Source organism: Cherax quadricarinatus, chromosome 25 (assembly GCF_038502225.1).
Source record: "Cherax quadricarinatus isolate ZL_2023a chromosome 25, ASM3850222v1, whole genome shotgun sequence".
Lineage (NCBI taxonomy): Eukaryota > Metazoa > Arthropoda > Malacostraca > Decapoda > Parastacidae > Cherax > Cherax quadricarinatus.
Genome location: NC_091316.1, coordinates 27500654 through 27513590, shown reverse-complemented (window position 1 = coordinate 27513590; position 12937 = coordinate 27500654). Strand labels below are relative to the sequence as shown.

General features: G+C 41.7%; 1 protein-coding gene across 1 annotated transcript in view; it reads right to left on the bottom strand.

Moving 5' to 3' along the window:
* Nucleotides 1-2622: 2622 nt before the first annotated feature.
* Nucleotides 2623-12937, bottom strand: part of LOC128689909 (uncharacterized) — a 361331-nt gene continuing 351016 nt past the window's right edge. Inside the window, exon 8 of the mRNA XM_070088675.1 lies at nucleotides 2623-4993. Coding sequence (XP_069944776.1) covers nucleotides 4519-4993 — 475 coding nt within the window. The 3' untranslated portion in view covers nucleotides 2623-4518. The remainder of the gene's footprint in view (nucleotides 4994-12937) is intronic.

The window sequence follows — 12937 nt, the reverse complement described above, 5'->3', positions numbered from 1 at the left end:
CAGAGTACAAAACAAATTCTGGCCACAAAATAGAGCGAAACACCAACGTCAAAGACCTGGGAGTGATCATGTCGGAGGATCTCACCTTCAAGGACCATAACATTGTATCAATCGCATCTGCTAGAAAAATGACAGGATGGATAATGAGAACCTTCAAAACTAGGGAGGCCAAGCCCATGATGACACTCTTCAGGTCACTTGTTCTATCTAGGCTGGAATATTGCTGCACACTAACAGCACCTTTCAAGGCAGGTGAAATTGCCGACCTAGAAAATGTACAGAGAACTTTCACGGCGCGCATAACGGAGATAAAACACCTCAATTATTGGGAGCGCTTGAGGTTCCTAAACCTGTATTCCCTGGAACGCAGGAGGGAGAGATACATGATTATATACACCTGGAAAATCCTAGAGGGACTAGTACCGAACTTGCACACGAAAATCACTCACTACGAAAGCAAAAGACTTGGCAGACGATGCACCATCCCCCCAATGAAAAGCAGGGGTGTCACTAGCACGTTAAGAGACCATACAATAAGTGTCAGGGGCCCGAGACTGTTCAACTGCCTCCCAGCACACATAAGGGGGATTACCAACAGACCCCTGGCAGTCTTCAAGCTGGCACTGGACAAGCACCTAAAGTCAGTTCCGGATCAGCCGGGCTGTGGCTCGTACGTTGGTTTGCGTGCAGCCAGCAGCAACAGCCTGGTTGATCAGGCTCTGATCCACCAGGAGGCCTGGTCACAGACCGGGCCGCGGGGGCGTTGACCCCCGGAACTCTCTCCAGGTAAACTCCAGGTATATTTACCTGGCGGGTCGTCACCAGACATGTTTCAAGTGGCTATAATTTGCTTTAGAAACATCGTATTACGATGAGGTTCTCACCAAAATGTTGCCAGATTGTTACACTATTTTTCTGTAAACAAAATCCGAAATCATATTTTCTCGCACAATTCTCATGTCCGCGCGAGAAATTCCCCCACAGTACCCTTTAGGTACAACAGGGGTTTGTGTTGGAAGAAACAAGCTGGTTTTAGGTACAACAGGGGGTTGTGTTGGAAGAAACAAGCTGGTTTTAGGTACAACAGGGGGTTGTGTTGGAAGAAACAAGCTGGTTTTAGGTACAACAGGGGGTTGTGTTGGAAGAAACAAGCTGGTTTTAGGTACAACAGGGGTTTGTGTTGGAAGAAACAAGCTGGTTTTAGGTACAACAGGGGGTTGTGTTGGAAGAAACAAGCTGGTTTTAGGTACAACAGGGGGTTGTGTTGGAAGAAACAAACAAGTTTTAGGTACAACAGGGGGTTGTGTTGGAAGAAACAAGCTGGTTTTAGGTACAACAGAGGTTGTGTTGGAAGAAACAAACAAGTTTTAGGTACAACAGGGGGTTGTGTTGGAAGAAACAAGCTGGTTTTAGGTACAACAGAGGTTGTGTTGGAAGAAACAAACAAGTTTTAGGTACAACAGGGGGTTGTGTTGGAAGAAACAAGCTGGTTTTAGGTACAACAGGGGGTTGTGTTGGAAGAAACAAGCTGGTTTTAGGTACAACAGAGGTTGTGTTGGAAGAAACAAACAAGTTTTAGGTACAACAGGGGGTTGTGTTGGAAGAAACAAGCTGGTTTTAGGTACAACAGAGGTTGTGTTGGAAGAAACAAACAAGTTTTAGGTACAACAGGGGGTTGTGTTGGAAGAAACAAGCAAGTTTTAGGTACAACAGAGGTTGTGTTGGAAGAAACAAACAAGTTTTAGGTACAACAGGGGGTTGTGTTGGAAGAAACAAGCAAGTTTTAGGTACAACAGAGGTTGTGTTGGAAGAAACAAGCAAGTTTTAGGTACAACAGAGGTTGTGTTGGAAGAAACAAGCAAGTTTTAGGTACAACAGGGGGTTGTGTTGGAAGAAACAAGCTGGTTTTAGGTACAACAGAGGTTGTGTTGGAAGAAACAAACAAGTTTTAGGTACAACAGGGGGTTGTGTTGGAAGAAACAAGCTGGTTTTAGGTACAACAGAGGTTGTGTTGGAAGAAACAAGCAAGTTTTAGGTACAACAGAGGTTGTGTTGGAAGAAACAAGCAAGTTTTAGGTACAACAGAGGTTGTGTTGGAAGAAACAAGCAAGTTTTAGGTACAACAGAGGTTGTGTTGGAAGAAACAAGCAAGTTTTAGGTACAACAGAGGTTGTGTTGGAAGAAACAAGCAGGTTTTAGGTACAACAGAGGCTGTGTTGGAAGAAACAAGCAGGTTTTAGGTACAACAGTGGTTGTGTTGGAAGAAACAAACAAGTTTTAGGTACAACAGGGGTTTGTGTTGGAAGAAACAAGCTGGTTTTAGGTACAACAGGGGGTTGTGTTGGAAGAAACAAGCTGGTTTTAGGTACAACAGAGGTTGTGTTGGAAGAAACAAACAAGTTTTAGGTACAACAGGGGGTTGTGTTGGAAGAAACAAGCTGGTTTTAGGTACAACAGAGGTTGTGTTGGAAGAAACAAGCAAGTTTTAGGTACAACAGAGGTTGTGTTGGAAGAAACAAGCAAGTTTTAGGTACAACAGAGGTTGTGTTGGAAGAAACAAGCAAGTTTTAGGTACAACAGGGGGTTGTGTTGGAAGAAACAAGCTGGTTTTAGGTACAACAGAGGTTGTGTTGGAAGAAACAAACAAGTTTTAGGTACAACAGGGGGTTGTGTTGGAAGAAACAAGCTGGTTTTAGGTACAACAGAGGTTGTGTTGGAAGAAACAAGCAAGTTTTAGGTACAACAGAGGTTGTGTTGGAAGAAACAAGCAAGTTTTAGGTACAACAGAGGTTGTGTTGGAAGAAACAAGCAAGTTTTAGGTACAACAGAGGTTGTGTTGGAAGAAACAAGCAAGTTTTAGGTACAACAGAGGTTGTGTTGGAAGAAACAAGCAGGTTTTAGGTACAACAGAGGCTGTGTTGGAAGAAACAAGCAGGTTTTAGGTACAACAGTGGTTGTGTTGGAAGAAACAAACAAGTTTTAGGTACAACAGGGGTTTGTGTTGGAAGAAACAAGCTGGTTTTAGGTACAACAGAGGTTGTGTTGGAAGAAACAAGCAAGTTTTAGGTACAACAGTGGTTGTGTTGGAAGAAACAAGCAAGTTTTAGGTACAACAGGGGTTTGTGTTGGAAGAAACAAGCTGGTTTTAGGTACAACAGAGGTTGTGTTGGAAGAAACAAGCAAGTTTTAGGTACAGCAGGGGTTACATTGGAAGAAGTTTAGTTGAAACATATAAGAGAACAATACTGAAACAAAGGTAAGAATTTTTTTTTTTTGTCATCTAAAGATTTAGTAAAAACTTATAAGTGGGCAGATTGGGAAGCAATGTGGATGATGTTGCAAATGAATGGAATAGGTGATAGGTTACTAAAAGCAGTAAAGGATTTTTATATCAAGAGTTAGGCTCAGGTTAGAGTATGTAGGGAAGTTTGATATTACTTTCCAGTAAAGGTGGATCTTTGGCATGGATGTGTGATATCACCATTGTTGTTTTATATATTTATTCAGTATATAGGGCTGTGAAAGAAGTGAAGGCTACGGTCTTGGGAAGAGGAGTGGGTTTAAAAGATAACAAAACTAATACAAAGTGAGAGATAACACAATTGCATTTTGCCGTTGGCACAGTTCTCTTCAGAAACTCAGACGAGAAGTTCCAAAGGTTGGTAAACGAATGTGGGAGGGTATGTAAAAGAAGGAAATTAAAAGTGAACTTAGGAAAAAAAAAAGGTGAGGAGAGTAACAAAAGAACAGTCAATGAAAGGTTGCATTTTAGAAGAGAGGAGAGTATGAAAAAAGTTTAGATACTTGGGAGCAGATTTCTCGGCATATGGGTCATGAAAGATAAAATGTGCCATAAAACTGACGAGGGCATAAAGGTGGGTAGTGCAGTGAGGCATCTGTGGAGACAAAGAAATTTATTCAAGCAAAATGGGGAATGTAGCAGTGTACAGTGGCATCGACACAGTTGAATGAATGTGAAGCATGTGCCCAAACGTTGCAGATAGGAAGAGGATGGAGGCAGAGGAGATGTGTGTAAGGAGGGCAATGTGTGGTGTGAATTATATGCAGAGAATTCTGAGCTTGGTGATTATAAGGTGTTTGAACATTTAAAGAGAATGGAACAAACCAGGATTGACAAGGAAGGCCTGTAAAAGTAGGGTTTAGAGAAATCGGCGACAGGGCTTGGACATGCAACAACTTTGTGTGAGTATGTTACATAGAAGTGAGTGGAGACATGTGGCTTTAAAATAATCTGACGTGCTGTTGAAGTATCAGTGATTCAGGGAAGCCATATAGCCGGACTTGAGTCCTGGAGGTGGGAGGTACAGTACCTGCACTCGGAACAAGGGATAGAGATATTGCAGTTCAAAGGGTTACCTGAACTCTGATGTTAGCACTCTTCTGGCAAGACAGTAATTGAGTGAATGATGGTGAAAGTTTTCCTCTATTTTTTGGGGTCACCCTACAGTGATTTCGTCTTTCCCATGTATTTTCTTGTACAGCATCATCACTAGCAGGTTATTGACGAGGAACCATAGCAGAGGTTTCATCCTCAGTGTTCTTGTTTGTGCTCTTCTCCAGACTTTTACAATCTAGTTTATGTTGCCAGTCAGTGGCTGGAGGAGTGACGGGATGGTAATGAGCTGATGGCTCGCTGCACCTGGTCTCCAACGCTCGAGATTCAGTCAGCTGAAGACAGACGGTGTACTTGTGTTGTGTTGGATCACTACTGCTTGTCTCCAACTCTCCCGAGGAAGTGGCAGGAGACACGGGGTGACTGCATTTCACTGCATCACTGTCGCTGGACTCTGCCACTGTTGCTGTACGAGAGAAGGGATGGATGGGTTGCACTGCTTCACTGTCGTTGATCTCCACCACCATTGCTGTAGATGCTGGCTCTTTGTATTGCACTGCGTCACTGTCGTTGGACTCCACCACTGTTGTCAAAGGATTGTTCGTGAAACTCTGTGAGACGCGCTCCACTCTCGTAGATCTGTAAAAAATGAGAGAAAAACTCTACATTAACGCACTTAACATGAGATCCAGGTTATATATGTTTAAAAAAAAATAAAAGGTATCTTCATTAGACAAACGTTTCTCCTGAACAGGAAGCTTTTTTTTCAGTCAAATGCAAGAACTTGATGACAGGTCCTGTTATAGTGGAGCCAGTGGAAATGTTGAAGAGTTGAAGCACTTCTAGATGTGGTTACAGGTGGACTTACTAGTAGTTGAAGTAAGTCATGCCCATAAATTATGCCAGAGTTGCAGATGGAATCGTCAGACAAGTATCTCTAGATCAAAGGTATGTAGCATCTTAGTTTCTTTACTGGAGAGACGTGCCTCCTGCACAGCGCGTCAGCAACTGTTGCAACACTCCACCTCATCCACTGACTCCATTATAAAAGTTACTGCCATCCGATCGCTGTATTACATTGAGATTTCCTGCTGTACAGGAAAACAAAATGAACTATCAAAGCACAAGCTCATACAGAATGTATCTACCAGCTGGAAAAACATTTTTTTTAATGACAGATCACATCTGTTGACAAAAACAAGCCGTTGCAGCGTATTGCTTGGATAACACACAGCTGTCATCATTTGATGGGAATAAATAAAATCATAGTGCCAAGTTATCTATGATGAAAATATTTAGCAAAACAACCGTACGTCTTAGTGAAAGAAATTACCTGGTATCAGAAATGCCGCATTAAATATAATATTTGAGGCTTGGTCACAGACCAGGCTGTGGGGGCATTGACCCCTGAAACCCTTTCAGGTATACTCCAGGTATACAAAGTTTTGGATGATTCAAGGTTCTATCAACACTCAAGTGTCATTGCAGCGGATGAGTCGCATAAAACAAACTGTGGAAAATAATGTATATTTTCTGAAAATACAGTGTATTTTGTATGTAAATTGATGAAATATATTGTATTTAATAAAAATTAATTTGTAAATAAAAAAAAAAGAAACAGCGAGAGTGGGAGTGTCGCGGGGAAGGGAGAGGTCGCCATTGTTTTGATCTGAGCAAGAGAAACGTAAGGAAGAATCGGAAGAATTTTCGTCACTCTAGAGGTTAAATTGTGGTTGGAACCTCTCAAATTGGAGCAGAAATTGTTGAATTTGCAGTCCTGCAGAATGTAAGAATTAGGCGACTGGACAGGACTCCGTAATTAGATGGGAACAGGATTAAATTAACCCAGGTGATGTCTATTTATGTTGAAATTCTGGCTAGTATTTTCTTCATATTCTAGGCAGGGGTTTGTGTATGACACATCAAGTAATCTCCAGACAAGTTGGTGAGTGTTATTATTATAAATTCTCCTTCAGTGTAGTCATTTATTAAATTTAACATACAGTCCACATATTTATATTAATGTTTTACCAGAATTCCTGGTGATGTATATTTCAGTTGAAATTAATATAGGTCCAGAGTGACTTGTGGAGATATGAGTGGAGTAGGTATCGAAGGAGGACATTTTTTGCGACCTAAGATGTCCTAAAATTCCTACATGTCTCTGTAACCTTGATAAAGAATAATTATCTTTGTTACTTTTATTAAATTACTGGTATGTATCTAATGAGATTCATCCAGGTAATTTTAATTTTCCACACAAACCTTGACAATAATAAGAATAAACTGAAGGAAAACTTAGGAGAGACTTCAGCAGGTGAAGAACTGAGAGTGTGTAGCGGGTTTACCAACAACATCAACCAGCAACTAAGTGAATAAAGTACATGTGTATCATTAAGGTATTTTTATTCCCGTAAAGTTTCGCCCACAAAATAAGTTACTTTTAACTTGAAGGATACCAGACCACGTCTCCCGGTGGCTCAAGGCCATATCAACCAGGCTGTTACGGCTGGCTGCACACAATCCGGCGTGTCTTCGAATTACAAAGGTGATTTAATAAGGAAACAGAAGAAGCAGTGGAGTTATAAAGATAATGCAACAGTCCATCAGCCTTGAAGAAGAGAGTAGTAATAAACATCTAAATCCAGTATTAGCGAAGTAAAGATCTCGGTGCCCCAAGTCACGGTCTTGGCCCTCTACTGTTCCTTATCCTCAAAGCAGACATACATATAAAAATTTGCTACAGTTTTGTATACTCATTTGCGGACGATACTAACATAAACACGAATATCACGTCAGTAAAAGACACAGAAAAACTGCAAGATGTAAGCCAACTTTTTCAGTAGGAGTGTCGTGGCCCGGTGGCCTGGTGGCTAAAGCTCCCGCATCACACATGGAGGGCCCGGGTTCGATTCCCGGCGGGTGGAAACATTTCGACACGTTTCCTTACACCTGTTGTCCTGTTCACCTAGCAGCAAATAGGTACCTGGGTGTTAGTCGACTGGTGTGGGTCGCATCCTGAGGGACAAGATTAAGGACCCCAATGGAAATAAGTTAGACAGTCCTCGATGACGCACTGACTTTCTTGGGTTATCCTGGGTGGCTAACCCTCCGGGGATTAAAAATCCGAACGAAATCTTATCTTATCTAGAATAATATGACTTTCGATAATGATAAGTACCAGCTGTAAGTAAGTAAGCTTATTCAGCTGCTTAGATGTAGAAAGAATGAAGACGTCAAAAAGGACATTGTATACAAAAGCTAAGAGGATCATCAAATAGAACTAAAGAAACATGTGAATGAATCTGGAATAACTATGTTAGCTGAACTTCCTTCCAAAAAATATAAAAAAAAGTCTAATGTCGTTACAGCCACGAAAATGACGGTGGATAATAAGAGCTTTCAAAACGAGAAAATAATACCAATATTCATGCTATTCAGATCGCTTCTGCTCTCTTGTCTCGAGCATTGTTCAGTGTTGACAACTCCCTTTAAGGGCAAGAGAGAAATCACAGCTGAAACATGTACAGAGAGCATTCACAGCCCACATGGAACCAATAAAGATTATAAATTATTGGAAATGCCTTAGAGTTAGAGTCCTAATTATGTACTCGCTGGAGCGAAAGAGAGATACATAATAATATACGTGAAAATTATTAGAGGGCGTTGTCACAAATCTGCACACTGCCATAATAACATACTCAGGTGAGAGATAAGGGTAAAAATACACAATAAATACAGTGAATAGCAGGAGTGGCTGTGAGCACAATAAGACAACACCGAATTACTATCTGTGGCTCCAGACTATTTAACATCTTACGAAAAGATATTACAAACACTGCCGGCACAAGTCTTCAAGAGAAAACTGAACAAGTATATCCACCAAACGCCGGAACCAGGCTGTGATGGATATGTGGGTTACTGGGAGAAAAATGAAATTAACCCTGTAGCTTCCATGACCAAGTATGTGCTCGCACCAAGGGTGATATATCCAGTGGTACTGGGCACCTAATGTTTGAAGCACTAATGGCCAAAGGGACTAAGGCATCTCAGAATTTTGGTGGACTTCCCAGGAGACATGCTGAAAGTGTATACTATTTAGTGCCGTATAAGTAGTGTATAGGCAGTGAACTTGTAATTTTGGCTTAAATAGCAACGCTTCTCTTTCCGTATAGGGCAAGCGAAAATTTGTTTATGCAGTAATTCCGCAAAAATTATCACAGAACAGTGGATTCACAGGTAAGGACCCACGAGGGGCGAGGGGCAAGTGGGGACAGGGCGAAGAATAGTCGGTGAGAGGAATGTCTTGAGTCGAAGAGAGAAGAGTCAGGACTAGACCCAACTGCTAAGCCTGGAGAAACACTGACAAAGACGATGTAGAAGGCAACAGGAACTCTGCAGGTGCTGACTGCATCTTGCTGGATGGAAATAACTGCGACTTGATGGTGATAGGTAGCTGCAGGCGACAAGGGAGGAGCTTATCGTTGATTGGTCAGTTCATAGAGGTTTGGTGCTTACTTGGAGTTGTGGTGTTGTTTTACCATAACATTTTGCTTACTGATTTCTGTACCATTTTCAAGACGTTTAAATCGTTACATCGGGATGATCATGAGCCGTGTTAGCAAGTGTTGATAGATGAGATCTTGAAAATGTTTTTCAATGTGCGTAAGAACAGTAGAAAGTTCAACTCTACCACCAACTCTGCAAGAAGAGTCGACAGTAAACTTGACTGTCTTTTTGATGAGGTGATAGTACAGTTCAGATAACTGCATATCTTGAGAAAAATTGGCTGTGGTGTAGAATGTGATTCCATCCCATGGATAAAACTTTTCTGTCTCTTCTTCAGAAAAAGTATCATTTCGAGAGTCGTAAGATGGTGTTGTTGGCACAGGTTTTCTATTCAAGTTAAGTGGTGTTGAAGGTGGAGGTGAAGATACGTTGTCATCTTCAGTAGACGAATAGGAAGATGTTTCTGGAGGCAAGGCTTCTGATTGGTCGGTTTCAATGAGGAGTGTTGGCGGTGGAGGCTTCTCATTGGACGTTGTTGGAATGACGTCACTGGTTGTTGATGTTGGAGCTACTGCAGCAGAGGTGGTGACTAAGTTCTTGGTGAATTTGAGAATTTCTTCAGAAGGTGGAGATGCTGGTAATGTAAATGATGGCATGTACACCCATGTTCTGCATGTGACCGTATAGTAGACAATAGTGGATCTTCGTTACGTCACATGTTGGAGGAGTGATGGTGGTGGTGGTGGAGGCGGGCTGAGTAGATGCTTGAAGTAATTTTGTAGTGTCAGCTTGTAACTTTGCAATTGTGGCATACGTTGGTGTCCTGTTAGAAGATTTTTTCTTTGCTGAATCTTGTGTTTTCTTCATAATATCCTTTCTAGTAGGACATTTAGCTGCCAGTGTATGGTGATCATTACTTTTGCAGTTTAAACACGTTGGTTATGTTGGAGCAGCAGCGGTGCAGGAACTGAAGGTGTGTCCCTCACTACCACATGTAGTGCAGAACTTCTTGTCTTTTACTGGACATGCTTTGGTAGTGTGAAGATAAGAATAGCAGTTCCAGCAATGTTGGATGTAGTGGTATCTCTCTGCTTCTATGTAGGTGGGACTGATGTAGTAGTAGTAAATAGCAAGACCTTCGTTCAGAGCAGTGGCAGCCATGTTCACGTCGGTAAAGGTGACCTTGAGCATAGACGATGCATTCGGAATTTTGGTAATTCTATCAACAGTAGCCAAAGTATTTTGAGTTTCAATAGATGACTTGAGTTTAGCAATTGGTTGAGAAGTCAAAATCTTGTCCAGTTTTTTCAGGAATACTGATTTCCTTGCCCTGAGGGCAGGAGAGGATATAACAGTAAATCCTTGAGCAGTAAGAGTAGTGGTGGCTTCTGTAGTAAGTATCTTCTCTGCTTCAGCATCATCGTGACACACGACAATAAAAGCTTCTTTGAGTGACAGAATAGCGTTGAATTTTACATGCAATGCTCCCTGCACAATAGTTGCAAGAGCAAGCTTCGCTGAATCATCAACGGTACCACTTTTTGGCTTGATCTTTACACGATTTGCGTAGCTCAACGTGCAAGTCAAGGCGATGACGACGCTGGTAAAGGTTCCCCTCCCCAACGGGGATCGTAGGGACACTGAGTAAGTAAGGAGAGCTGCTATAACCTGCCCAGGCGAGAGTCAAAAGCAGAATCTCTTCCTTTGTCCTCTCTTGCTTGCAAAAATTATTCTGAACCTAACGAAAAAAATATACTTCATAGTGTATGTTTATTATTAAATTTTTGTAAACTTATCTAAAATACGTTCAGTTGGAGTAGGCAAAATTAAATTGCCCTTGGTATAATAAGGTTATTTAAGTTTTCTAAGGTTCTTATGGTACAAAATTATTAATTTTTACATTAACATAAATGAAAAAAATATATATCTTTAAACGTATAAAAGAAAATTTTACAAAGCAATTAATTTTAAACGAGTTCTTGCTAAATGACCAATTTTACCTATTCAGCACCACAAATATATATACATGTCGTGCCGAATATGCAAAACTGGTCAATTAGCAAGAACTCATTTAAAATTAAGTCCTTTATGAAATTTTCTCTTATACGTTTAAAGATACATATTGATTCATCAATGTTAATGTAAAAAATTTTAATTTTGCACCAAAAGAATCTTAGAAAACTTACCTAACCTTATTATAAGAAGCTCAATTTGTTTTAGCTTAATCCAACTAGATATATTTTAGATACATTTACAATAATTTAATACTAAACTAACAAATTAAATATTTTTTTTCATTAGATTCAGAATGATTTTTGCAAAATTATTGCATACACAAATTTTTGCTTCTCTTACATGGCAAGATGAGCATTGCTATTTAAGCCAAGATCGCAAGTTTTACATATTTGGCATGACATATATATATAAGTAGTGATGAATGCGGCTGAGCGGTCTCTGCAGCTGAGTGGCTTGGGGCTGAGTGGCTCCCTTTCCTGAGTGGACTCCCACGACCCCCCCACCCACGACCCCCACCCACGACCCCCACCCACGACACCCACCCACGACCCCCACCCACGACCCCCACCCACGACCCCAACCCATGACCCCACCCACGACCCCCACCCATGACCCCACCCATGACCCCACCCATGACCTCCACCCACGACCCCTACCCACGACCCCCACCCACGATCCCCAGGGGCTGAGTGGCTCCTCCCGAAAGGTCTGCGGCTGAGCGGTCTCCTTTTCACACCTTTATGCTAATGACCTCACCCACGACCCCCACCCACGACCCCCACCCACGACCCCCGCCCACGACCCCCACCCACGACCCCCCCACGACCCCCACCCACTACCCCCCAACCTCAACCACCTCACCCTCGACCACCTCACCCTCAACCACCTCACCCTCGACCACCTCACCCTCGACCACCTTGCCCTCAACCCCCCACCCGCACCCCGTGCGCCTGCCTGCCATGCCCTCGCGCCCGCCTGCCCGCACCCTCGCACCCGCCCACGGCTTCTGCAGCGCCTTCTGCAGCGTCGTCCAGATCGCCCCCACTCCCCAAATTTTTTTCCGATTTTTTTTCGAATTTCATTTTCTTGTGGTCTCCATCTCCTCGGATCAAGTTTTTGAGGTTTCCCCTCCCACTTTCACCCTCATCCCAAATTTTTTCGAATTTTTTTTTTTAATTTCTTATGATCTCCATCTCCTCGGATCAAGTTTTTCTCGATATCAATAATACAAAGTCTCCATCTCCTCGGATCAAGTTTTTTGGATTCCCCCCTCTGGGGGTAAGCATTCAAAATGGACTCCCACTTCCACCCCAAGTATTTCTCCTCCATCTCCTTGGATCAAGTTTTTCTCGATAATACAAAGACTCCAGTTCCTCGGATCAAGTTTTTCTCGATATCAATAATACAAAGATTTCCCCCACCATCCACTTCTACCCCAAATATTTCTACTCCATCTCCTTGGATCAAGTTTTTCTCGACATCAACAATACCAAGACTCCAACTCCTTGGATCAAGTTTTTTTTGGTACTTTCTCTTACTACAGGTCTAAACAAGTGTGACGTCACCCCACCTGTGTTTACTCGGTGGTCAGTGACGTCACGCGATGACCTCACAAACACAAGCTGAATCTTGTAAAGCAGGCAATAACTTAAAATGCAATAACTTAAAATGCAACCAATGCATTTCATATACATTTCTGGTAATACAACAAAAAAAGGTACAATTCATTGACTTAAATCAACATATTTTTCTCTTGAAGAAATTCTGCGCATTTTGTTCTGGATCATCTTCGTCGCCACCATCTCAGTATTACACATTTCATATGCAACATAGGGAAAACATTACACATTTTCACTCTTAACCCAGGATAACCCAAATAATTCCACATTTTTTCGTTAATACCCACAACAATCCACAATTTCTTTACAAAAGATTCACTCTCCTCAAGTCTAGACATTTTTCTCGTTTTAACTATTTCATCAGAAAAAGTCACCACAACACTTACAACTTATAACCACTTTTCAAAAAATTCACTAGTCACAATTTTACATATTACAA